This window comes from Sapajus apella, unplaced genomic scaffold (assembly GCF_009761245.1).
Source record: "Sapajus apella isolate SASKATOON/1434 unplaced genomic scaffold, GSC_monkey_1.0 scaffold36, whole genome shotgun sequence".
NCBI classification, from domain to species: Eukaryota; Metazoa; Chordata; class Mammalia; order Primates; family Cebidae; genus Sapajus; species Sapajus apella.
The window spans coordinates 28,938,434-28,963,644 of NW_022436976.1; the positions used below are offsets into that span (position 1 = coordinate 28,938,434).

Here is a 25,211-nt window from a genome sequence, read left to right on the forward strand (position 1 = left end):
AATTCAAATATTCACCTTAGTAGAATTCCAAACCCTGAATTCTACTTAGTAATAATAGTTTACAAATCTGAGCACCCAACATAGGCCTGTTCTAAGCATTTCCTTCTTAACTTGTTTAATTCTCACCACATTGCAAGTAAGGAAAATGAGGCACAGAAGTAAAGCAACTTGCCCATAGTCCAAAGTTATTAGGCTGGTGAAAAAGTAATTGTGGTTTTTGCCATTAAAAGCAATGACAAAACGCAACTACCTTTGCGCCAACCTAGTAAGTGGCAGAGAATGTACTTGAACCCAGGCTGTCTGAACCTAGAGCCCACAGTCCTTGATGCCTCACTAATAGCCTGTCCACTTAGCAGCTTACCCTAAAGTTATAGATGAATAATACCATGCTGCTACAGACGTTTCGTTATTCTGGTTGGTTTCCAGAGTCACAGGTAAGTTTTTGGTCTATGCAAAGTCTGAGTTTCCAATCACTAGTGTTTTGTTTACTTTGCAGAGCTATTTGCTCTTGGGGACAGAAGCTGACAGTGGCACTCACTGCACAGGCTTGTCATGGATCTAGCAGCCTCTGCGGCATCTCTTGTCACATTGGGAAAATGAAGAATTCCAGGACATGGGGTTGGAGGGTGCTGGTGGAGATATTTCTTCTCTGTGCTGCCCTGGGCTGTCTCAGTTTGCCTGGCTCCAGGTAAGTCACAGCTACCAATAATTCCCTAATCAATAATGTGACAGGGAAGGTGCAGTCACATCATGCTGACCATCTCTTTGTTGCATGCCTATTGAATGAAGAATGTCTCTTGAGGCAATTTGCATGCATCTGCTAACATAATATCAACAACTCTCTTCAAATTATTGTGGAACCAAGAGGCTGATTTCAACAAAAGTTCCTGTAAGAAACTGACATGTTTAAATGTATTTTGTCATGCTGAGAAGAATAGGACATTTGTTCTGTATTCTGAACAAAGCCTCTGCGTGATTCTTTATGAAAAAGAAAGTTTGATATATACAGAGGAAAAAAGAGTCAATTCATGAGATGATTTTAATAAATGAGAGTGATCCACTCTACCTGCTCATCAACCCCAAATCTTCAGATTTTCAGGTTCTTTCTTATCCCCCCCACCTCTGTCTCTCTCTCTCTCTCCCTCTCTCTCTCTCTCTCCATATATATATATATATATATATATATATATATATATATGTATGTATGTATATATATCACCACCACCCAACCAAATGTTCCCAGCAGTTAAGTGCTAGCTGATTTATTTCATCATTGTTAGTCTCCATCAGTAGGGTGCAAAACAAGCGAAAGAAAACGTCTTAGTGGGAGCTCAAACTTGGGTTCCGGTGATAGAGGAGCCAGTGACTTGGCAATTTGGGGACCCTCCATGTGCACGAGAAGCCCCTACCATGAGAAGCATGCATGTGTCCCCAACAACCGTGTAAACACTCCTGTGGGAATAGGGACTGTAATGCCACTCCTTTTACTTAGTCCAAAAATGAGATCTGAGCAAACCTTTCACTTTATGTGAGGAGTACCTCCTACCCATGGGACACAGCCTCTGGTCTCAGTTCTATTGAGCTGCCATTAGGCACGACAGGACAATGAGCATTTCATTGGGCACTCAATAAGTAACAGCTGTTAGGATGATCAAGCATCTCCATCTCCATTTAGCCCAGAGAATAACTAAGCTGCCGGGACCTTCCTCGTGCGTACTGTGTGTATGCAGAGAAGCATTCAGTACTCAATAAAATGTGTCTGGAATGGAGGACTTAAGGAAACCATAACAACCCTATCTATAGCATTCAAATACCTGCTCTCTTTTGGGCTCTGAGGATACAGAGATGAGCCTATGTTCTCACAAAGAATGCCAACATGCGAGCACATGCTACGTCTACTGTTGCAAGAGATGCCACAGGGGCAGCCAGGAAACAAGGAGGGAGTGATCAGCTCTACGGAGCCTCGGGTCTGGAAAGGCTTCTAGAAGAGAAGAGTTCTAGGGCTGAATCTCTACAGTTGAGCAGGTGTTTGCCAAATGACTAAGGGGTGTTTGCCAGGCAGAGGGCGCAACACAGGTGACGGTCTGCGAGTGAGAGCCAGGGATTGCTCCCAAAGCTTCCAAGCACTTCAGTTGGCCTTGAACACAGGCCCCAGTGTAGAGTTGAGAAAGATGAGATAGAGTAGGAGTAAGCAGGCATCAGGTCATGGGCAGAGTTGGGGGATGCTGGAGTACCAGCCAAGGAGCTTGAACCGTATCCTCCTGCAATGCAATGGGAGCCACTGAAGTGTTGAAGCAAAGGAGCGACACGATGAATTTTATATATTGGGAAGTTCGCTCTGAAATAGGGAGTGGAAGGGAAATGGTTGATTAGAGTGCAGTCTGGGAATTGGTATTTAATTGTCACCATAACGTCATGAGGTGGCTGTAATCTCTCCTTCTCGCTATGTAGGAGAACAAACGATCCTCAGGGACAAGAAGAGATTCATGCATGTGTGGTGAGTCTCAAATCCTTACCTGAATCCAGGTATAGTGTCTGACATCCACCCATAATTCCCATGGGGCAGTCTTGAACGTGGCTGGTATTTGAATTCCATATGCGAAGTAGAAGAATAGCCTTTGGTTCTGGGACAGAAAATGCTCAGACCACTTTCATATTGGCCAAGAGAGTTTTTTGTTTTAACTTACTCTTGTAATCAAGTCAGATGATGAAATCATAATCACCGTGCCATAAGAACTATCATTTATAAAGCGCCACCCTGTACCAGACACTTGGAAACATTTGCTATAATCCTCACAGCTATTCTAGGTAGGGGCCACTGTTTACAGTTTCACCGAGAGGGAAACAGAAAACATAACTGTCCCAAAGATACCCACTTAGCAAATAGCCGACTATGGATCCAAATCCTGTTTCATTCAGGTCTCAGAGTCCCTGCACTCTATCTGCATCCTTCACTTCTCACTAATGCATTGTCCTCCCACCTCTGGACCCACTCCACCTCCCACCACCTACATTGTGTATCTGACTTGCTGGCCTCCCATGCCATTTCCCCATCCCTGGGCCACACATTTGTTGCCTTGAGATGTTACTTTAAATTTCATGTCTACTACAGCAAACTGCAGAGAGAGGAGAAATTGAAAACCTGCCACCCAGAAGCTGCCCCTTCTAGCAAAGAAAAAGGATGCTGTTTGCAAAGGGGATGCAGCTGCCTAACAAATTGTGTGTGACAAGAAAGTTGTTGTGTCAGGGTATTTCTACTGAAAGCCAAAATGTATTGATGCACCCCGTCTATATAAGTTGATGGCTTGCAATTTACTGCTGACCCACTCCTGGCATACTGGATGGATCTATCTTTATTTTGATCAGAGATGCCTGTTAGGAAGAGCGTGGGAGACCTGGGCCTGGTGAAATGTGTCCTAATGCTGGCTACAGCATTTTCCGCATCCCCAGGAAAGACACCTGCTTGCCAGTCCTTAAGTAGAGGGAGAACATGTGCAGGGACCTGTGCAAGGGTCTTTCCTGTAGCTCTATTTGCAATCACAAAACATTGGCCAAATATAAATGTCCCTCAAAAAGAAAAGGAACAAATTAAATGCAATGCATGTCCTATGATAGAACATCCAGGCAAAAGAAATGAACTAGATCTCTTTATGAATCAGTATGGATAGGCCTCAGAAATGCAATGTTGATTAATAAAAGTGAGTTGCAGAATCATATGTAATATGATATGTAGCAAAAGCAATACTATAGATCGTGTATAGATCTCAAACTATTTAAAAGAGACTGGAAGGAAACACACCAAATTCATGGCAATAGCTTCTCTGGGGACAAGGTGGGGGGCGTGAAATTGAGGCTGCTATAACAGGCAGATGTCAAAGCTAAAAATTAAAAAAAAAAAAAAAGACTTGAAGCAAGTGTACCAAAGTGTGAACAATTACCATTCTGTTGTGAGTACATGGCTGTTTACTATATTATTTCTTGTACTTCTATAGGCAGGTTTAATTTTTCAATGTTAAAAGCATACAGAGGATTTTTAATGACAGAAGTTTAACCAGTTGGTTAAAATGTCCATTGGGTTTGTTTCTATAGAAATTCGTAGAGGTGAAAGGCTTGTGCTATTCCCACACGCAGAGGCCCTAATGGAACCTAGAATTTATGTGGCTCCTTGTTAGTCCCAGGAATTAAAGATGCAATTTAATGCTAGTCTTTTTTGCATTTTGTAGTATTAATAAACCACACACATCTCATCCAATGTAATTTACAAACATACTATTTATTCAGCTGATTACTTCATTATATTGCTACCTTCCATAATGAAAATTGGGCGCAAAAATGAGAGATGTTGTGGGTATAACTACTTTTTACCTAGTTCTTTCTGTAAGTGATCATCTTGGCTTTCAAATCTCAGAGAGGAAAATAATTGTGACTTTTAATACCTAGTGTGTACATTACTTATCTGCTCAGTCTCAACTGTGGCCCTGGAGTTGTCTTGGTTGCTAAAAACACAATGTAACTGTTTTGTAGTTGAAATGGGAAGAGGGTACCCTGCAGAGCTGTCAAATACATACTTAGGAGAAGCCAAATCACAGACAATATTGTTTTGTCAAACCTGGGCACATTAGTAGATAAGAACACATTCTGAAGCCCACCACTGGTGTGCAGTATCCTGCCTCAAGTAACCATTTTAAAGTATCCACCTGTGGTTTCCAGTAGTCTTTGACCTTTCATTAAGATCCAACTTTACTAGGCAATTGATTTTTGCTGGTCTCTGGGGCGGTCATGGACACAGATTGCACCGTAGTTAATATTATCCTCTTTTCAGGACTTTTGCCAAGTGAGAACGTATTGTTAATGACCTTGCCGGGAGTGACATCCGGCGTATTTGAGATGGTGAAAACTCTGTGATGCACTTCTCCCTAATGACTCAATCCCAGATGTGGGAATGAAAGAAGCTTTACATAGAGGTTGGAAGGGACTGGTGGAGTCAGTGCCGGCCCAGTTTCCTTCCGGGCAGCATGGGGCAACAGACAAAGCACATACATACTCTAGAGCCTAACAGGCCCTGGCTCAGATCCTAACACCAACTGCCTGCCTACCAGCTGCGTGATGGTGGACACGTCACTGTCTCTCTGGGCCACTTCCCTCATCTGCCCAGGTGGCAGTGCTCTGAGCTGCCTTCCACACTGCTGTGAAAATAGGAGATAGCATGGGTGATGCTGGGCCGTTTAGCAGACTTGACATGTCTGTTATAGGTGCTCAGCAAACCTCCATTCCTTTTGTCTTCTCATCTCCTTCTGTGGCTTGGAAAGGAACACAAATTACAAAGAATCTTACAGTGTAATAATACACTCTTTCGTTTGTAAGAAAAAAATAAGAATCATCATACACCCTTCATATTACAAAAGAAGAAACTGAAGACCCAGGCAGATTAAATAGCATGCTCATTCATTCACTCATAAACCAATGTGCTCCAGGAAATGAACGAAAAGCATTGCCTTATCTCTGCTGGTGGTGCTGAGGTTTCCAAGAATAAGTATCCTTGGCTTGCTTCTCCTCTCAAGAACCATCACCTCTGCTTCCATAGATTTCATAATCAGATCTATGCCAAACACAAATCTCTCACCCTGAGATCCAAGCCCATATAGGAACTACTTACTAAATGAGTCTCTGTAGGTGTTTCATGGCACCTACAGACCCGAAACTCACATCTTCCACATCAAGACTTATTTTCTGCTGTGTTTCCCACTGCTCACACACTCACATGGGGAACTAGCATCCACTTAGAATGCCTTCCTTTAACACCCCACCTCCACCATCCAATTACCCATCACCATCCATCCATTCCACATGAGATACATCTCATATGCCGGTCCTCCACATCCTCTCTCCCTGGCCATTGCCATGGTTCAGGCTTACACCACTCAATGGCACTGCTGCTGCCAGCCTCCTCCTTGTTTCCCTGCCACCAGGCTCTCCTGACTCCCATGGGGTCTGCACGGCTCTAGCCATGGGGCCTGCATGCTGGAATTCCTTGCCTTCTGGGTAAAGTCCCACAGAGCTAGGACATGAGACATGTTTCTCTTTTTCTACTCTAAGATAAACTGTGACTTCTAGAAGTCAGAACCTTGGTCTTACATCTCTAGGTATCCCCTGTAGCACAATACTCTGACCATTGTTAGTTCTCAGTAAATGTTTCATAGACTCTTAACATTAACCTTAAAGAGAATCTAGTCCAAAACTCTCATTTTTTAGAGGATAAAACAGAGGCACAGAGATAGGGAGTAAATTCCTTAAGATCATATATCTAGCTGTGGCTATATTCCCTGCACAGCTGTTGCATTTTAGAGCTTACAGTGCTTTCCCATGTGCTATCATTTTTAATCCTAAAAATAGCCTTTGTGGCAGGTATGATTATCCCCATTATATAGATGAGAAAAGTGAAGCTCATACAGGTTAAAAAACCAGACCACAACACTCAGCTTAATGCACTGTCTTCTGATCCAAGTTCAATACTCTTGGCCAGAGCTAGCCATAATGTTAGGTGCTTACTACATGTTCAGTAAGTATTTGTTGGATGAATTATCCTACCCTAGAATGATAAACTAATAGCCTTGCACAAGTGAGCAAAAATGTATTTATTGAATGTACAAATAGATGGTTGGATGTATACTTAATTCCCTTCTGATACTTGACTCTCTTCTCTCCTGATGACTTTTAGAGGTGAAAGGCCACATTCCTTTGAGTCAAATGCAGTCAACAAGAGCTTTGCTAAGAGCAGACAGACGCGGAGTGTGGATGTTACCCTGATGCCCATTGATTGTGAGCTGTCTAGCTGGTCCTCTTGGACCACATGTGACCCCTGTCAGAAGAAAAGGGTAAGCAGCCAGGCCTGGGGAAGCTCTAATCCTCCAGGAGCCTTGGTCCCCAGCAAGATTGGCTGAGCCATTGGTAACAGTGCTTGGCACATAGTAGGCCCTCAATAAGTGTCAGTTAACTTAATTAATGCATCCTTTCCCTCTGTGCTTCCAAGCAGCAATCAGTTCTTTCCTTTGGTTCTCCAGTATTTTCTAAGCACAACCAGCCTTTCTCACTCTATCAGCTTCCTAATTAGACTCCCTGCCTTGAACCTGTTCTTTCAATCAATCTTTCATCATGAAACAGGAGAAGCAATCACAGTGTATGTCTGCGTTGTCTTTGCCCACTTGAAAACCATTCACAGTCTGCCGTGACCCTTAGGATCAAGCCCAGGCTCATGGTTTTCAGGGATCCCTGTGACCTAATCTAGCCTATGTCTCCAGCACACCTGACCCTTGTGTGACTCTGGCCTTCACTCTCTCTGGGGCTTTCTTCATGCTGCTTTCTCAGGCAGGGTGACCTTTCCCCCTTCCTTCACTGGCTAATACCTACTCACAATTTGAAACTACTCAGGAGCCGGCTCTTGTGAGAAAACATTTTGACTTCTCCTCAGCCCCACCTCCAGTTGGATAGGGCAATCTTTTATGAGCTTCAGTAGCTCCTTATTACCCTTGTACTGTCACATTTATCACATCACACTGCTTATTTTTCACCTTCACTAAACAGTGAACTTGTGAAGTCTGATTCAATTCTGCATCTTCAATGCGTAGGCCAACCTCTGGCACATAATAGGTTTTTCATAAACATGTGGTGTTTGCTCTCATTCTGTTTTTTGATGTCTCTCTAAGGAAGGGAAGGTTGTTATTACACTTCCTGTTACACAGTTAGGTAAACGGAATCAGAGCAGGTATGTGGCTTCTTGAATTCACCTAGTAATAAACGTAGGCCTTGAACTCAGGCCACCGCCCAGTGTTCCTTGTCTAGGGTTCTACCAGTGAACACACTCAGTTTCTGCAGTATTTGTCATTCAGCCTCCCTTGTCATAGGAGGGCTGACCCAGGATCTTAGTTCTGAGAGCAACAGATGTGCCAGAGAAAAGAGAAGGGTTGCTGTTTCCCCAGGTCCTTGGGAACCCAAACCAGCCATGGGCTTAGACTCTAAAGAAGCTGTGGAAGTAGGCCCAGGACAATCACGCAGTTAATTGGATCAATGGAGAGAGCCAGGCTGGATCATTCAGCTCCCAAAGTAGGTTTTATTGCTGAAGTTATCAGCATTGATCCAATTATCTGGATAATTGCTTCATCTGCACCATAAACTAGGAAGACTCAGCATGAGTCAGCCTGCCAGCCAGAGCTCCTCTCTCAGAGTCTGCTGCAGACGTTCCCTCAGCTGGACATAACTCCTGTCTTCAGGGCCACTGGCTGGGGGCTCAGCAAAAACCTCTCAAGTCAGATTGGGTGATGTATTTCCTCCATCATTTCCGCACCCCTCAAGCCCACTTTGCCCTTGGAGCCTGGAGATTTTCAGTCATTTTTTTTTCACAGTGTTCTCTGAAAGCCTTGTCCCTGTCCTGACAGGCTCTGCCTTTCAGAAAGAATGACCCTCTGCAAGTACAAAGGACATGGGTGAATGGTTATCTACATTTCTTTTTCGGATTTCCAAAGACCCAGGTACAGATGCCATACAAGTAATAATTATAACTCATTATTGTCATCCTGCAAAGGGGCTGCTATCCTGGCCCGCCTCCTCTGCTCTTTTGTTTACTAAAATCTTGACTGCAACTAACATTTGGAAATCACCAAAATCTGATCACTTTCTTCCTCTGAAGCAGTTTCTCATGGCGCCAGGATACAATCCTGTAACCACCTTCCCGAGGCCTGGAGGGCCCCGTGTCGTCCAGTCTTGTCTATGTCTCCCTCCCACTCTGGCCACTCCCCTACTTGTGCTCTTCTCTCCAGCCATGATGAATCTTTTTAATGTTTTCTGGAGCACCGGACATCTTCTCTAGTCCTCTCAGCTTTGGTCCAGGAATTTCTTCTACCCACATCACTCTTCTGTGCCATACTCTCGCCAGTTCTTCGCATCTGCCTGACATTCCTAGTCAGCCGTCGAGTTTCAGCTGAGGTGTCACTTAGTTCTTCCAAAGCCTTCCACTTGGGCTCCTCCTAAGCTTGCATGAGGGCCTTCTGATGAGCCTACAGAGCACTCTGCCTCCCCTGCTGTGGCACTCGTTGCACTGTGCTGTCACTGCCTGGAGCCCAGCATCTGTGACCTCCTTGAGAACAGGCTCAGGGATACGATTACCAGTGAAACTGACCAAAGAAGCAAGCAGCAATAACACTTACCTTTTTCAACACTGGGTGACTCAGTCAATAATGTTGGAATAAATGAATAACATGGTAGAGATATAGCAATATTGACTGCTAAAAAGCAATAATAAAGAAAACCAAGTCCAAGTAATTGAACGCCTAAACATAATGAGATTATATAATTTAAACTTCGTAACTGAACATTTAGATAATTCATGATCCCTATTTTACAGATGAGTAAATTGAGATTCACAAAGATTCAGTAATTTGCCCCATATCACATGATTATAAAGTGTCGGAGTCAGTTGTAGCTCCAAAGCCCATGTATTCGCATTTATAATATACTAATGCCTTCAGGAATAAAGGAGAATACTTGAATCAACCCAATGGAATAATTAAACTGAGAGATAATTTATTTTTTGTTATTGAACTGGCTACATGAGTTCATTTACTAACCTTTGACTCCAGAGCCCATGGAGTCAGCATAAGCTGACTTTCCCATATTTAGCAAATCTTGACTGATCACTGCAGAAGCAGAGATCAAAGGCAAGGTCCCTGCCCTCAGAGAGCTCACTGACTAATTGGAGAAACCAGTAGGCAAATAGCCAATCACAACATAGCTCCTTAAGTGTATATAATGGGGGTAGGACAAGGGGCTGGAGGAATGACAGTCAGACATTTCAGTGTTCTCATGGAGCCCAAATCCTGGCTCAAGACCCGTTTTCACAGAGTATCCCTCAGCTCCTGAGATCTGAGGCTCTGCCCTTGGCTCACCTGGCTCCTTTCTGCTACAGTACAGGCATGCCTACTTGCTGCGGCCCTCTCAGTTCCATGGGGAACCATGCAACTTCTCTGACAAGGAAGCTGAAGACTGTGTTGCCAACAGACCGTGCAGAAGTCAAGTGCGATGTGAAGGCTTTGTGTGTGCACAGACAGGTATAAATCAATGTAGGAGTGAGAGGGGAAAGCCTGACATGAGGTCATGGGTTCTTCTTTTTTTTTTTTGAGATGGAGTCTTACTCTGTAGCCCAGGCTGTAGTGCAATGGTGTGATCTTGGCTCGCTGAAACCTCTACCTCCTGGGTTCAAGTGATTCTCCTGCCTCAGCCTCCCAAGCAGCTGGAACTACAGGTGCACACCACCATGCACAGCTTATTTTTGTATTTTTGGTAAAGAAGGGATTTCACCATGTTGGCCAGGATGGTCTAAGTCTCTTGACCTTGTGATCTCCCCACCTCAGCCTCCCAAAGTGCAGGGATTACAGGCGCGAGCCACTGAGCACAGCTGAGGTAATGGTTCTTGATGACCAAGGGACAGCCCATGTCTAGTGCTCAAGATCAGGGTCATGGGGCAACTCAGGAGGCCTCCTTGTCCTGAAATCTCTGACTTCCTTTCACATGTATTATTTTATGAAAATCACCTTATAATGTAGGTGTTATTATTATCTTCATTATATACCTTAAAAAACTGAGACTTGAAGAGTTTACCTGCCAAGACCATATAGCAGGTAAGTGGAAAAGCTTGAACTAGAAATTTGAAAATTCAAGTTCCATTCATTGACATTAAAGACAAAAAAGTATGTGTACTGATGTCAGAAATCTTGGGTCAGGTCTTATTTTGACTTTGAGACTAGGAGAAGTCACTTAACCTTTCTGCATTTTGGTTCCCTCAAATGAAAATTAGGAGTGATGTGAATACCTTACAGGTCTGTTATAAGCATCAAATGACATCATAGCTATGAGGCCTCTTTGTAGACTGTTGGCTTCCCTAGCTCTTTCAGAGGTCTGGGGTTAAATACAATGTGACAAAACTAGAAGATTATATAGGGCAGTTAGCGTTGTTTATCTCTGATAAATCTGTGAAAAGATATTTCCTGTCATTGACATTTCTGCATTACTAAGTTCAACATGTTCCCCAATCCATGATATATTCAGTAAAAATTGTTGTTTATAAAAAGAAAGAAAATAAAAAAGGACAGATGGATAGATGGACAGAAGGAAGGAAGGTAGGAAGAAAAGAGTACACAAATGAATAATCACCTGCTGCAAAACTAAATGAACACAGCTTTTCAATTCATTCAGAGAATCCAGGCAAATAGATACTTCCCTATTTCCCTGTCTCCAGCAAAAATAAGAGTATTTTAACCCACATTTTCTAGACAGGAGTTGCAATTCTCTACATTTACTGCACCCATGTGGACTGTGCATGGGGATCTTTCAAAAGAGTTAGAGATTCTTAGAGTAATTTCTAGGGGTTATTGCAAATGCAAAATTCTATCCAATAAATCTGAGAGACTTTTTTACAGTGTATCCATGGACTCATTATGGCCAGTGTTCCATGATTCTGACCAAAGTCGTAATGGTTATTTGGGCAGGCTTTAACTTAAATGCCTTGTAGGAAACATTTGAAGACCAGATTGTTATTTTTCTGCTTTTAACCCTCCGAAAACATTGGTTTAAAATGACCAGACGTATCCAAGGAAATAGGACTACCTGTCTTATGGGCTTTATACCCCAGCAACATACTAATAAGAAAGAAAATCAATCAGGATGAAAAAGTTTAAAGGAAGCAAAAGGAATGCAAATAATTTTTCATAATCCAAATGACTACATTGTCGAAGACACTGTAGTTTACTGGGAAGAATTTGTGATTAGACAGTTAAAGGTTTCAATTCCACTGCAAATATTGACTAGTAATGTGCACTTGGCCCTCAAAAACACTAACAGCACTGATAACGCTTACACAGCACTTCCTGGGAGTCAGTACTATTTTATTTACTCATTTAAATTTCGCACAACCCTGTGGGATAGAGATGATGACTTTCCTGTTTTACAGGTGAGTAAATTGAGGCAGAGAGGTTAAGTAACAAGTGAAATGTGGCCCAGCTCACACAACCTACAGGGCCCACCCTTCCCACCCTCTCTTTCCAGCCCCAAGGAGACAGAGTCCAAACTGTCCTGCTGCTTTCTGGAATACAACACTGGCCTCTTTTGCTGGGGGAGGTGGCATGATAGGAATAAACTCAGTGTCAGCCAATCTATCTGGATACAGGATGACTAATTAAAACAGAGCAGCATGAAAAGCCTGACAAAAGGTCTGACACCTAGTAGGTGTTAATACGATGGCAGTTCCTCTCTTGCCAGCCATGTGGCTGTGGGTAATACACTTTCTCCATCCTAGGACGGTGTGTAAACCGCAGACTTCTTTGCAATGGGGACAATGACTGCGGAGACCAGTCAGATGAGGCAAACTGTAGAAGGATTTATAAAAAATGTCAGCATGAAATGGACCAATACTGGGCAATTGGCGGTCTGGCCAGTGGGTAAGTGACCATTTTTCTGTGGCGTAGATGAGAAGGCACAGCATTAAGTGGAATTCTGAAGGATAGAGGAGAGAGCTAATATAAGCAGAGCTCCCACTCACCTTTCGGAGAAAAGGCTGTAGTGTAAGTGACGCTTCTGGTTGCTCTCTGAGGAGAGTTCCAAGTTGCTCCGGGAGCACGTTCCATGGACAGACCTAGGCATCAGGAGGGCTGGTTTGGAACACTGAGATGGAGCTGTGTGTGCATGGCAACCACGCAGGCTGCTATACGAGGGCCAGGGGGAGCCTTTATTTTAACACCTGCAGTGTGACCGTGTTAGGTGCTTTCTAAGCTTTACGTCTTGAATCGTACTGACAACTTGCCAGGTAGATTTTATCCGGGTCTGTCCCAATCTCCCAGCATTGGTCCCTCCAAGAAGAGTGGTCTCTAGTTAGATAGTAAAGGGATGGATTTCCAGGGCTTCTGAGGATCTCTGAGTTGGTCCTGTTCTCTGGCAAGGACAGAGGAGCAAGGTCAGAAGGGAGGGGCCACACTAGCCTGACATGCACTTTACCTTCCTGCCGTATTTTGCAACTTCTCAGCCTGCAGGTGGAAGAGGGAGACCTTCCCCTCAAATGCTTTAAGAATCATCATATGTAATGCAGCCTGGGGAGGGGAACAGTGACCCTGAATGGGATTTATCTTATTTCTGAAAAAAAATCAAATTTCAATTTTTAAAGTTGTCACTAGAGAGAGACTCTTCAAGTGGGAGGCTTCTCTCAGGACTACCTTATAAGATAGTTATTATAATCCCCACCTCACAGATAAGGAAACTGAGGCCCAGGAAGGTTCAGTGAGTTCCAGGGTCACCCAGCTGGAGTGCGGGATAGCAGACATTCAAAGCCAGCAGTAGGGTCTGACAGGACCCTGTAGAGGGGAACGGAAGGAGTGGCTCACTGGCCAGGGCACCTTGTGCAAGGCACTTATCTACATGGAACTTTAGTTTTGTCATCTGTAGGAGGAAGTTAATAACATACTTCTTTCAAAGTGCTGTGATGATTGAACAGTGAATATAGCTAATAAACGAGGTGCTGGGCAGCTTGTGTGGTGGATTCTGTTTGTGCACCACTGTCAGATTTCACAGGCCAGTCCACCCATTGCTCCTGGCAGGGAGACCCTGGGTTAGTCAGTTACCTTAATGTTTCTCACTGCAAAATGGGGATAATAAATAATACTTACTTCCTAATTATTAATCCTCATAAGGATTAAATGAGCCACTTTGTGTAAATTGATTAGCATGATGCTTCCACAAAGTAAGCACCACATTATATTTGTTAAATAAAATAAATATGTACATGTTTTGATACATGGACATGTGTCATGGGAAAGAGAGCCCAGACAATTCTGGTGAGGAAGAGAATCAAGGCCAGTAAAGTGGAAGCTGGTAAGAGACAGAGACTGTTAATAAAAAACAGAACTTTCAGCAGTTAGAGATGGTCAAGAATGGAGGCTTACCCAAGGAGGCAGTGAGAAATAATGTCTAGGATAGACATTAGATGGAATTCTGAAGGACAGAAGAGAGAGCTAATACAAACAGAGTTCCCACTCACCTTTCTGAGAAAAGACTATAGTGTAAGTGGCACTTCTGGCTGCTCTCTAAGGAAAGTTCTAATCTAGAGAGTTCTAGATTAGATATTATTTCTGGATTCTTTTCCTCTCTAAAATGGAGATAACATCTATTGCCCAGAGCTGCAGGGACACTAATGAGATGATGCATGGAGCCACCGACTGCTCTGTTTGTCACCAGTCACACCCTTAGTAAACAGTAATTATTGTGAATAATATTGTAAATGTGTTGTGATGAGGGTTGTGCAGAAATTAAGAAATCTACCACTTCAAACAGCACGCAGTATAGTGAGGGTGTTCTCTGGCAAGGACAGAGGAGCAAGGTCAGAAGGGGCCACACTAGCCTGACATGCACCTTACTTTGCTCCCATATTTTGCAGCTGTAGTGAGGGTGACAAATACATAAATAGCACATTTATCATAGACCAAGCAGTGTTTTAAGGACTTCATAAACATGGCACATGTGGTCCTCACAACATCCCCTGTAGTAGTATTTTCATGGTCCCATTTACTTATGAGAAGACTGAGGCACAGAGGTGGTAAGTGGCTACCCAAGCTTTAACTGGCTTGCCTAAGGTCACGTGGGTAGTAAGGAGAAGAACAGGGATTGGATCTGAGACGTCTGGCTCCAAAGTCCACGCGTTTACCTATTATGTTGCCCTACTCTCCCAAGGCAACTGTAGTAATACAAGACAATCAATGCACAACGGTGCAAGCACGGGGTGTCCTGAGGGATTTCAAGCACCACAAGTGTCAGTGAAACTTCTCACCGCAGTGGCAACAGAGCTCAATCTTGACAGATAAGTTGGAGATAAAACAGTGACCGTCTGGAAAGCCATTCTGGGCGCAGGGAACAGCACCTATCATGGAAGGAGCTGAGTAGATGGAAAAGAGCAAGCCTCTTCACATGGGGGACTGGGGCACATGGCTATGGTTAAGAGTGGCCAGAGATGAAGCTGGAAAGCTGGTTTGGAGCGGGTATCAAGGGCCTTGAAGGCTGTGCCAAGGAACTTTTGCTTTCCTTCAGTAGGGTCTGACAATCAAGATTACACAATCCAAACCCTAACCTCTTCACCATCTCTGTCTCTTCCTCACAGGATAAATTTGTTCACAAACACTTTGGAGGGCCCAGTTCTTGATCACAGGTATTATGCGGGTGGATGTTCCCCACATTACATCCTGAACACAAGGTTTAGGAAGCCCTACAACGTGGAAAGCTACACGCCACAGGTAAGGGACAGCCAGGTAGCAGTGGAGGGAGCCCCAGCTGCGTACCCGGTTAGCAGGATCCATGGCCTAGCCCAACAGCCTGCTAGCTGTGTGACCTTGGACACATCCCCTTTTCTCTTTGAGCTTCAGTTTCTTCGTATGTAAAATGAGCAGTTCCTTCCTCCAGATATTGTGGTGAAGATGACATGCTGCATGTAGTAACAGGAGGGTGGTCGTCGAGCAGTAATAATAGAAACCATAATATTGAAAGCTACCTTGAAGGTAGAAATACAGCTTAGGATTTGGAGTCACACTGACTTTGTGGCCCTGCCACTTACCATCTATGTAATCCTATAGCTCTGAGCCTCTGTTTTCCTATCTTCAAATTGGGAGTTATAGATGTCCTACCCTGTAGGGAGAGGATTAGTGAGATCATGTATGTAAGTATTTAGCACCGCATCTGGCTTAATGGTGAGTCCACCGGAAATGTTAGCTCTTGCTGCTGTTGTTATTGCATTCTTATCAAATCCCTGTCTATTAAAAGCAGGCATTGCTCTAAGCATTTTATGAAATGATCTACCAAGGTAAGACCCTATTATGACTAATGTACAAACTTAGAAATACATCTCACAGAGAGTGACGTTTAGAATATCCCATAAGACACACACACGCTTGAGATCTGATGGGAACACACTGGGTTCCAGGCCTGGCTCTGCCACAGGTCCTAATTTTACCTTAGGTTAAGTTCCTTTTCCACTTTGGGCCTCAATATTCTCATCTGTGAAATGAGGGGACTAGACTAGAGGGTCTTGATGGAAATTTCCACTTCCGAAATTGCACCATGTGTTTTAGCCAAGTGTGGTGGTACGTGTCTATAGTCCCAGCTATTCGGGAGGCTGAGGTGGGAAGATTGCTTGAGCCCAGGAGGTTTGAGGCTACAATGAGCCAAGGTCGTACCACTGCACTCCAGCATGGTGACAAAGCAAGATCCTGTTTTAAAATGCATATATTGCATCATTTTGAAGGCTAGCTCCTCCTTATCCCTCCTTCCCTTCCTCCCCAACACGCTTTTTAGCCAAGAAAGAACAAATTTATCTTAGCATCAAACACACCCTCCATCAGGGTGTCCAGTGCCACCCACAAAACCTCTGCTTTCAAGGGGGAGTCTCAGAGCAGCCATTACCATCCAGGAGAAAGTGGATCCTAACTCAGGCGGTACATATGTGGTAAAGTCTCCGCTCTCCATACCAACATTATTTGAGGGCTGTGCCAGGTGCTGTGCCGTGATTTAACAGAACGAACCCAATCCTCAGAACAAGCCTGATGGAAGGGACCATTATCGCCTCCATTTTACACATGAAAAAACAGAGGCATTTGTCCAAAGTCACCCGACTAGGAAAGAGCAGAGAGGCAGCACATCTCAGCAGCCACACTGCAGACCATGTCCAAACTGCTCCTCCTTCCCCTTGGGGCAGCTGAGCTGTTGCACCCTCCTCTGGGAATTACAGGCATCCAGAAGCCCATAGGAGCTGGGGCAGGGAGGTGACTCGGGACTGGTCACTCCGGGGCCCCCGAGGCGGTACCCTTGGAAGTTCCCCTACACACAGAGCCATGAACACTGGTTTTCAAGCAAATGGCTCTCCTACGATCTCTCTAAGGCACTTTCCTGCCCTTGTCACTCCATCCCCCAGCCACTGCCTTAGTCCAGACCCCCGTCAACCATCACCTGCCTGCTCATACAGCCTCCTCGTGGGTTTGTCTCTCTGACTCCAAATTTTTTCCTTCCATCCCAACCACCACTGCCCCAAATCATCTTGCTGAGGCTTGATCTACTTCTTCTGCTGACTCATCTTTGAATTAAGCCCAGATTTCAGAACAAGTAATTCAAAAGCCTCACTATTTTGATGCCAGAAACTCCTCTCACAACATCCCCACTTTCCCCTCACTCTTTCAGCTTCTCACTGAACCACACTGCTATTCCTGGGGCACATCCTGCTCTTTCCCACCTCCATGCTTTTGCTTTAGCTGAGCCCACAGCCCAGAATGTTCCCCTACATTTCCAACAGTTGTAATCCGAATAAAAAAATAGCCTCTAAGTTTCCACCCAAGGCACTGAACAGGCCTGTCTCTGCTACTGAATCAAGAGCCCTGAGGCAGGGACACAAATTGGCCCTGATTTTTCTGTATCCAGAGCATCTAGTTCAGTATCCAGCACATAGTAGGAGTAGATTTGCTCTCTGCTCACTGGTATTGAACTGATTTGAGTCAAATGAAATAAAAAACACTTTCTTTTTTCTTCCTTTAGACGCAAGGCAAATATGAATTTGCACTGGAAGAATATGAATCGTACTCAGATTTTGAACGCAATGTCATGGAGAAAACAATAAAAAAGTCTAGTTTCGGTTTTGGTTTAAAAATACCTGGAATATTTGAACTTGGCATCAGTAGTCAAAGTGATCAAGGCAAACACTATATTAAGAGAATCAAACGATTCTCTCATACTGTAAGTATGCCTGTGTTGCTTTCAAACACATATGTTGTCTTACTCCATTTTCTGTTGCTGTAACAGGACACCACAGAATGGATCATTTAAAAAGAAAAGACATTTACTGGGCTCACAGTTCTGGAGACTGGGAAGTCCAACATCAAGGGGCCATATTGGTGAGAGCCTTCTTGCTGCATCATAACACACGGAAGGCATCACGTGGTGAGGAAGCACATGCAGGAGACAGAAAACAGGGGGCTGAACGTCATTCTTTTATCAGGACCCCACTCCCCCTATAACTAACCCTCTCCTGAAACAACAGCATTAATCTATTCACGAGGACAGAACCGTCATGACATAATTACCTCATAATGGTGCCCCTTTTAAAACTGTTACAATGCCATTCAATTTCAACATGAGTTTTGGAGGGGACATTCCATCAATAGCATGTGGATTCTTTTGAAATTTCATGCTCACAGATGTGTCTATATTCCACATTACTATTAGTCCTAACAACAAATCATACTTCTCTTGTCTTGAAATCTTTTTTTAAAAATAATTATAGAAGGCTATAGAGCTAGAGGCACGTTATCTCTGCCTCTATCTCTCTCCTTTTAAAAAGACCAGGCAGAGATAACCTTCTATAATTATTTTCTCTCATTTTCTAATAAACTTTTCCCTTAGGTTTTCAATCAGCTTACGATGTAGGTTTGAAGACCAGAATATCTCTGGAGACTTTTCAACCCATAGGAATCTGACTTTTATCCCAGACATCCAGCTGAAATTCTCTCTGGAATGTCACCCAAGACCTCTTCTCTGACTTCTTAGGGTGCTTGGTGGAGACGACTAAGCCATTGCTCTCCTGTTCCTCCTGCTTTCTTTCTGCTCATCAGCTTCCTTCCAGGGTCTAATATTCCCATCTGTCCTTTATTTAACTCGTGGCCCTCTTCCCTTTGTACTCTCCAATCTCCCCTGGGTGACCCCTTCAACTCACTTCTGTTATCGGCACGAGCTATGAGTTTTCATCACTGCTCCTAACCTCTCAGTTAAACTTCAGACCTTCCCTATCCACTCTTCTGAGCATCTCACCTGGGCATCGTGCTGACACTCCAAGGCAATGTCTTCTTCCTAAATTTTCAATGGATGTTAATGGCATATTCCCCTCTACTTTCCCAGGCTAAAAACTGAACCAGAATCATTGGTTCTCACTTCAGCTTCATGTCCACATCTGTTGAGTACCAAATCCTTCAGTATTACTCTTCAATATTTTTTACACCAACTCCTATCACCTCTTAATTAATCCAGGTTATTTAATCTCTTACTGTCCCTAACTAAACGGTCTCTCTGTCTCCTACTTGCCCCTTCACACACATGAAGAAATGTTTCTATGATGCTAATCTGATTGTATCATCTGCTTCCTATTGCTTACTCCCTCCCCTTTTCCTTCTCTCCTTCTCTCCCTTCCAGCTACCTGATTCAAATTGCCAGTTATAGTATCTTTTTTTTCCCCATTTATTTATTTTATTGCATTTTAGGTTTTGGGGTACATGTGAAGAACATGCAAGATTGCTGCATAGGTACACACATGGCAGTGTGATTTGCTGCCTTCCTCCCCATCCCCTACATCTGGCATCTCTCCCCTTGCTATCTCTCCCCAGCTCCCCACCCCCCACCGTCCCTCCCCTATTTCCCCTCAACTGACCCCAGTGTGTAGTGCTCCCCTCCCTGTGTCCATGTGTTCTCATTGTTCAACACCCACCTATGAATGAGAACATGCAGTGTTTCATCTTCTGCTCTTCTGTCACTTTGCTGAGAATGTTGGTTTCCAGGTTCATCCATGTCCCTACAAAAGACACAAACTCATCATTTTTGATGGCTACATAATATTCCATGGTGTATATGTGCCACATTTTCCCTGTCCAGTCAGTTATAGGATCTTAATGTTGGGCCAGGCACTAACCTAGAGACAGACTAGGGATCTCTAGTCTAAAGGATAACATTCTTGCCTTCATGTTCACAGTGTAGTAGGAGTAGCAAATGTGAAAACCAATCTATTAGCCTTAATTACATCAGTTATAATACAACATGGTATATGCTATAAAGGAAATACAAGCAAGTACAGTGCAGTCATAGAGAAGGGAGTGCCAGCATGTACCTGGGAACTTCAGGTTGGTATCAAATTGGAAGCAATGGCAAAGTAGAGATTTAAAAGATGAGTAGGTATGTGTTGGGCAGAAAAGGGAGAAAATAACATTTCAGGGAGAAGGAACAGCATGTGCAAATAATATGAAAGAGAATGGCAGGTTTGGGGAACTGTGAAAAGTTGGATGAATATTGACCTACGTGGTTGGCAGAAAGTAGTAAAGTATGGAGAGAAAATCTTTGGGTTGGAGAAGCTGAAGCCAGAGAGGCTACTGGAGGACAAATTGTGATGATGTTATATTCAAAATAAGGGAGCTGATTTTATTCTGAAGGCTACAGCAAGCCATGCAAGGTTTTGCTTTAAGCCAAGAGGAGCATTGACATAACACAATCTGAATTTTAGGATGTCAGCTGTGATTGGGGCATTGATGGAGGCTAGAGAAAGGAAAGAGATCACAGAGGAAGCTTCTATAATAATGCCAACAAAAGGAGATGCAACCTAAAACAGTCAGAAAAATAATGAACAGAGTACCTAGTGACTGCTTATTTAGGAAAGGTAAGGGAGAAGGAAGACGGTCAGAAGTCACTGAGGCAGGACTAGAATGGGGAGAGAGCAAGCTGGGAGAAAAAATGAAGCACCGGGGCAATAAGCACCAGCAGAGCTGGCATGGCTTTGTAGAGCTGAAGGATTTAGGATTGTACAGAACATACCTCACAGACATTTCCCACCTTCCTCTTTTTCTCTGCCCATACAGCAGGATAGGGAATGCTCACCTAGGGTTGTACTAACACCTCCTAGATGTTTATACTTCATCCGGCATCACAAACTTTCAGTACCTTCCATGAATGGAGAGTCACCAAACTTTTTCTGTAAAGGGCCAGATAGTCAATATTTTAGGCTTCGTGAGACTGCAAGGTCTCCTTTGCAACTATTCAACGCTGCCATTGTAGTGTGACACCAGTTGTAAACCATACGTAAATAAATGGATGCAGTTGTGTTCCAACAAAACTTTATTTACAAGTACAGGCTCTGTAGTTGCTATGAGGCTGTATTTTGCTGACTCCTGCCATACACTATCATAGCTGGTCTTCCTAAAGCATCTCTTTTACTCTTTCTTGCATGGCTTTTTTTCTGAGTTTACAAGGCATCAGCAAAGCAGGCGCTTTTGCAGGTTAGCAAACCCCATGTCCCATCGGAGAGGCGCCATGCCCTCCAGCTGTTCCCTGTCACGCCTGCTTCTGTTACCCTTCTCAGTCCTTATTTTCTACAGTAAGGAGGTGAATTAACAGCAAACTCTTCCAAGCTGAACAGGATGTCAGAATATTTATGAGCACTGAAAGCTTGTCAAAGAGGCCGTCTTCCCTCAAGTATCCTAAAGGAATCATAAGAGTGATGACCCTGGGCCAAGAACATCGAATGGTATTTGTAAAGTTCAATTTCTCGTTCCAGATTCCTAACTTTAAAGGTCTGGTTTTCCCATGTTGGTATTTCATTTAGAAAAGCGTATTTCTGCATGCACGCTCTGACCTTGAAGTAGCACATTACAAGCTGAAATCCAGAAGCCTCATGCTCCATTACGAGTTCCTTCAGAGAGTTAAGCAGCTACCTCTGGAGTATGGCTACGGGGAATACAGAGATCTCTTCCGTGATTTTGGGACCCACTACATCACAGAGGCCGTGCTCGGGGGCATTTATGAATACACACTCGTTATGAACAAAGAGGCCATGGAGAAAGGAGGTACACTGCCTGAGGGACCACAGCTTTCCTAAAAGCTGGGGGAAGAGTCATAAGTTGAACTTCTAGATTTTTTCTGCCTACCTGGCTACACCTTTGCAATGTCATTTGCAGATCCTCTTCCTCCTCTTTTTGACTGACAATGTCAGTCCTCCTCTGCCTAGCTCCCTAGCCCATTCACTTTTCTACAATTCTTCTCTTCTGTGCAATTGTATCCAATCCCACAGCTATGGATGCCTTCAGCATGCAGGTAACTTCTAGATCTCTTCCTGCACCCAAGAGTTTATGCTGAAATGTTTCTCTGATGTCTCCATGTGAATGTGTAACAACCCTCACCAGCTGAACATGCACCCAAAGAGAACTTTTGACTTTCTCTTTCCAATAGGTTTCTTATTTAGCCATCCTTATCTCAGAAATTGTTCCACCATCCAACCAATGGCTGAAGCCAAAAACCTAGCAGTCAACCTTGATTATTTTTTTTCTTTAAATCTATTGTTTTTCCTTCTATTCCAATCCATCAGCTCTACCTCAAATTATATATATATATATATATTTTTTTTTCCCTATTACCACCATAGGCTCACCCCATGACCAGAGCTTCACATTCAAAATGTAATGTGAATGTGAATCAAGTATGAGTTTTGGAAGAGGTAGATTCTGATTCAGCAGGTTTGGAGTGAGACCTGAGAATACATTTCTAACAAGCTTTGGAGTGATGTTGATGCTGCTGGCCAGTAGACCATACTTTACTTTGGAGATGATTACTGTGGTCTCCAAACTAATATTCCACCCCATCCCTCTCCTATAATTCATCTTCATACAGATATCCCAGGTCTTTCTAACTCCAATCAACTACAAGTCTAAAGTGTGAGTGCTGCTTTCCAAGCCAATATCCTTTCCATTGACACGGCACTCGTTGAGTTAAGGGAACTGCTGTCAGTCACACGGATTGCAGTGGCAAAGCCAGGGCTTGGTTGCCAGTCCATGTGCTTGCAAGAGGACACATGGTACACAGTGTAAATTTATACACTGTGGCCTCAATCTTGTCAAAATCAGAGGTAACTTCCTCTGTAAAAATGGTTTCAAAAGTGCTTTTCATAGTTCCTCAAACTGATTCCCATAAAAGGGCTCAATAATTAAATAAGCTGGGAAAACTCAATAGATTCCACTCTCAGAGTTTCATGAATGTTCTCCAATAAAATGACCTCTCCACCTATTTTGCTGCAACATTTGTCACATTTTCTTGACCACAGAAGTTCCTTTTCTTGTAACATCTGCTACCATCTCATGGGATTCATGTTTCAAGAAATGCCCTTTGAGAAAAACTGATCTACGCTAACATTGCTAGACAGCCCCAGTGGTCAAAGTTGCTCTTTTCTCCCTGAACTGGCCTCAAAGTGCTCAGAGAGGTGCTTATAAGTCATGTCTGAAATTTCAGCAAGACCAGGGAAGGAGGATGCCTCAGGGAGAATAAGGGTGAATGAAGCAGGAAATAGTCCAAAAATGATGAAGAAATCAGGGAAATTGACCCCTCCTCTTTGCCAGATACTATTCGTTACTTTTTATATGCATTACATAGATTAATTAATTAACACACTTTTTCTACTTTATCAAAGATGGGAGAAGGGTGGCTCAGGGAGGGCAGGCAGATTGTAGCAGTCTCTGTACTCTCTGGATCTATCCCTAGAGAATCAACAGGGAGATCAAATTTTTAGAAAATGACTCTGAGCACTTCCACTCTCTGGAAAGTCAGCAAAAATCCTCAGAGAGCATTGGGAGGAGGCTGAAAGGGGAAGTTGGGTCTGCGCGCTATGAGGTCTCTGCCCTGGTGCCTTTTGCTGTCTGCATTTCTTGTTATCAGGCTGGTGACCTATTTATTTGAACCTGAATCCTTGTGACATCCAACAAGGACTAGGCCTCTGGACTCCATCAAAGGAAAAGGGACACAGTGAATTACCTTTTAAGTCATGGACCTTTTTCCTTGCTTTCTTCAGATTATACTCTTAACAACGTCCATGCCTGTGCCAAACACAATTTTAAAATTGGTGGTGCCATTGAAGAGGTCTACATCAAGCTGGGTGTGTCCGTAGGCAAATGCAGGGGTATTCTGAATGAAATAAAAGGTGAGTGACAGGGGCTTGTGACTTCCACACTTACAATGTTTATCCTCCTAGTGTCTCCAGTGATTACAACATGCCCATCCCTTTTTGAGACAAACACTATCCCAACTTCTATGCCAAGTATGTCCTTCTGTTCTTTATAGTTTTACCACCTAATATATCACTAACTAACATGGCTTAGTGTTGCTTGTTTTTGAACTTTATATGGATGGAATATAATCCTTCCAGTCTTGTGTTTTCCATACAACATAATGTTTTTGTGTATAATTATAGTTAGTTCACTTCTGTCACTGCATACTATTTTGTTGTATGACTATACCACTTCTTCTTTGTCCATTCTACTATTGATGAACACTTGGATTATCTCATCTTTCAAGCAATTATATAGAGGCTGCTCTGAACATCTTACATAGTTATCTGGTGGACACAGACAAATGTCTTTCTAGGGAGTACATATAGGACTAGAATTGCGGGGTTGTAGAGGCTGGGCTTTTTCCACTTGACTAGATATTGCTAAGCTCTTTTCTAGAATAGCTGTACCAGTCTATACTCCTGTTGGCAGTAGATGAGGACTCCTTCCCTCCCCAGCCTTTTTGTGTGAGATGGGGTCTCACTGTGTTGCCCAGGCTGCAGTGCAATGGCATGATCTCAGCTGACTGTAATCTTCACCTTCAAGGCTCGGGCAATCCTCTCACCTCAGCCTCCTGAGTAGCTACAACTACAGGTGAATGCCATCATGCTCAGCTAATTTTATTTTTTATAGAGACAGGGTTTCAACATGTTGCCCAGGCTGGTCTCAAACTCCTGGGCTCAAGCCATCTACCATCCGCATTGGGCCCCCAAAGTGCTGGGATTGCAAGCATGAACCACCAAGCCTGGTCAAGATGTCCCCTACTTTTTAATGATGCTCAGGTGTTGCAGGCTCAGACTTGAGGAGTTTTATACCAGTTCTTTTTTTTTTTTTTCTTTTGAGATGGAGTTTCACTCTGTCACCCAGGCCAGAGTGCAGTGGCACAATCTCAGCTCACTGCAACTCCTGCCTCTCGGGTTCAGGCACATGCCACCATGCCCAGCTAATATTTGAATTTTTAGCAGAGACAGAGTTTTGCCATGTTGGCCAGGCTGGTCTTGAACTTCTGACTTCAAGTGATCTGCCCCCGTTGACCTCCCAAAATGCTGGGATTACAGGCATGAGCTATCATGCTGAGCTGCTTTACACTAGTTCTTTTGGCACTGGGGATTTAGACACATTAGAATGGAAATTGCCCATTGATATGATTGAGAGCTTTCTGGGAAACTCGCTAAGTCCAAATAATAATTGCTTTATAGTGGTCACTGTTTAGTATGTGTCAACTACATGCTTAGCACAGCCTTTATTAATTTTCCCACAATTGTCATCTCACACAAAGAAGTGAGATAGCTTAAGGTC

The 25,211-nt window shown here is 43.5% G+C and overlaps 1 protein-coding gene across 2 annotated transcripts in view; it reads left to right on the forward strand.

Annotated features, from left to right (window-relative positions):
* The first annotated feature begins 485 nt into the window (after positions 1 to 485).
* C8B (complement C8 beta chain) overlaps positions 486 to 25,211 on the forward strand; it is a 38,267-nt gene continuing 13,541 nt past the window's right edge. The window contains exons 1-8 of one of the 2 annotated variants that reach the window (XR_004274663.1): positions 486 to 688; positions 6,719 to 6,875; positions 9,959 to 10,100; positions 12,344 to 12,485; positions 15,188 to 15,320; positions 17,605 to 17,802; positions 21,425 to 21,665; positions 23,657 to 23,785. Coding sequence is in view for 1 of the 2 variants with exons in the window: in XM_032296855.1 (XP_032152746.1) it covers positions 597 to 688; positions 6,719 to 6,875; positions 9,959 to 10,100; positions 12,344 to 12,485; positions 15,188 to 15,320; positions 17,605 to 17,802; positions 21,425 to 21,665; positions 23,657 to 23,785 (1,234 nt within the window). In the remaining variant the exon portion in view is untranslated. The remainder of the gene's footprint in view (positions 689 to 6,718; positions 6,876 to 9,958; positions 10,101 to 12,343; positions 12,486 to 15,187; positions 15,321 to 17,604; positions 17,803 to 21,424; positions 21,666 to 23,656; positions 23,786 to 25,211) is intronic. The other variant, XM_032296855.1, reaches the window with a different exon arrangement.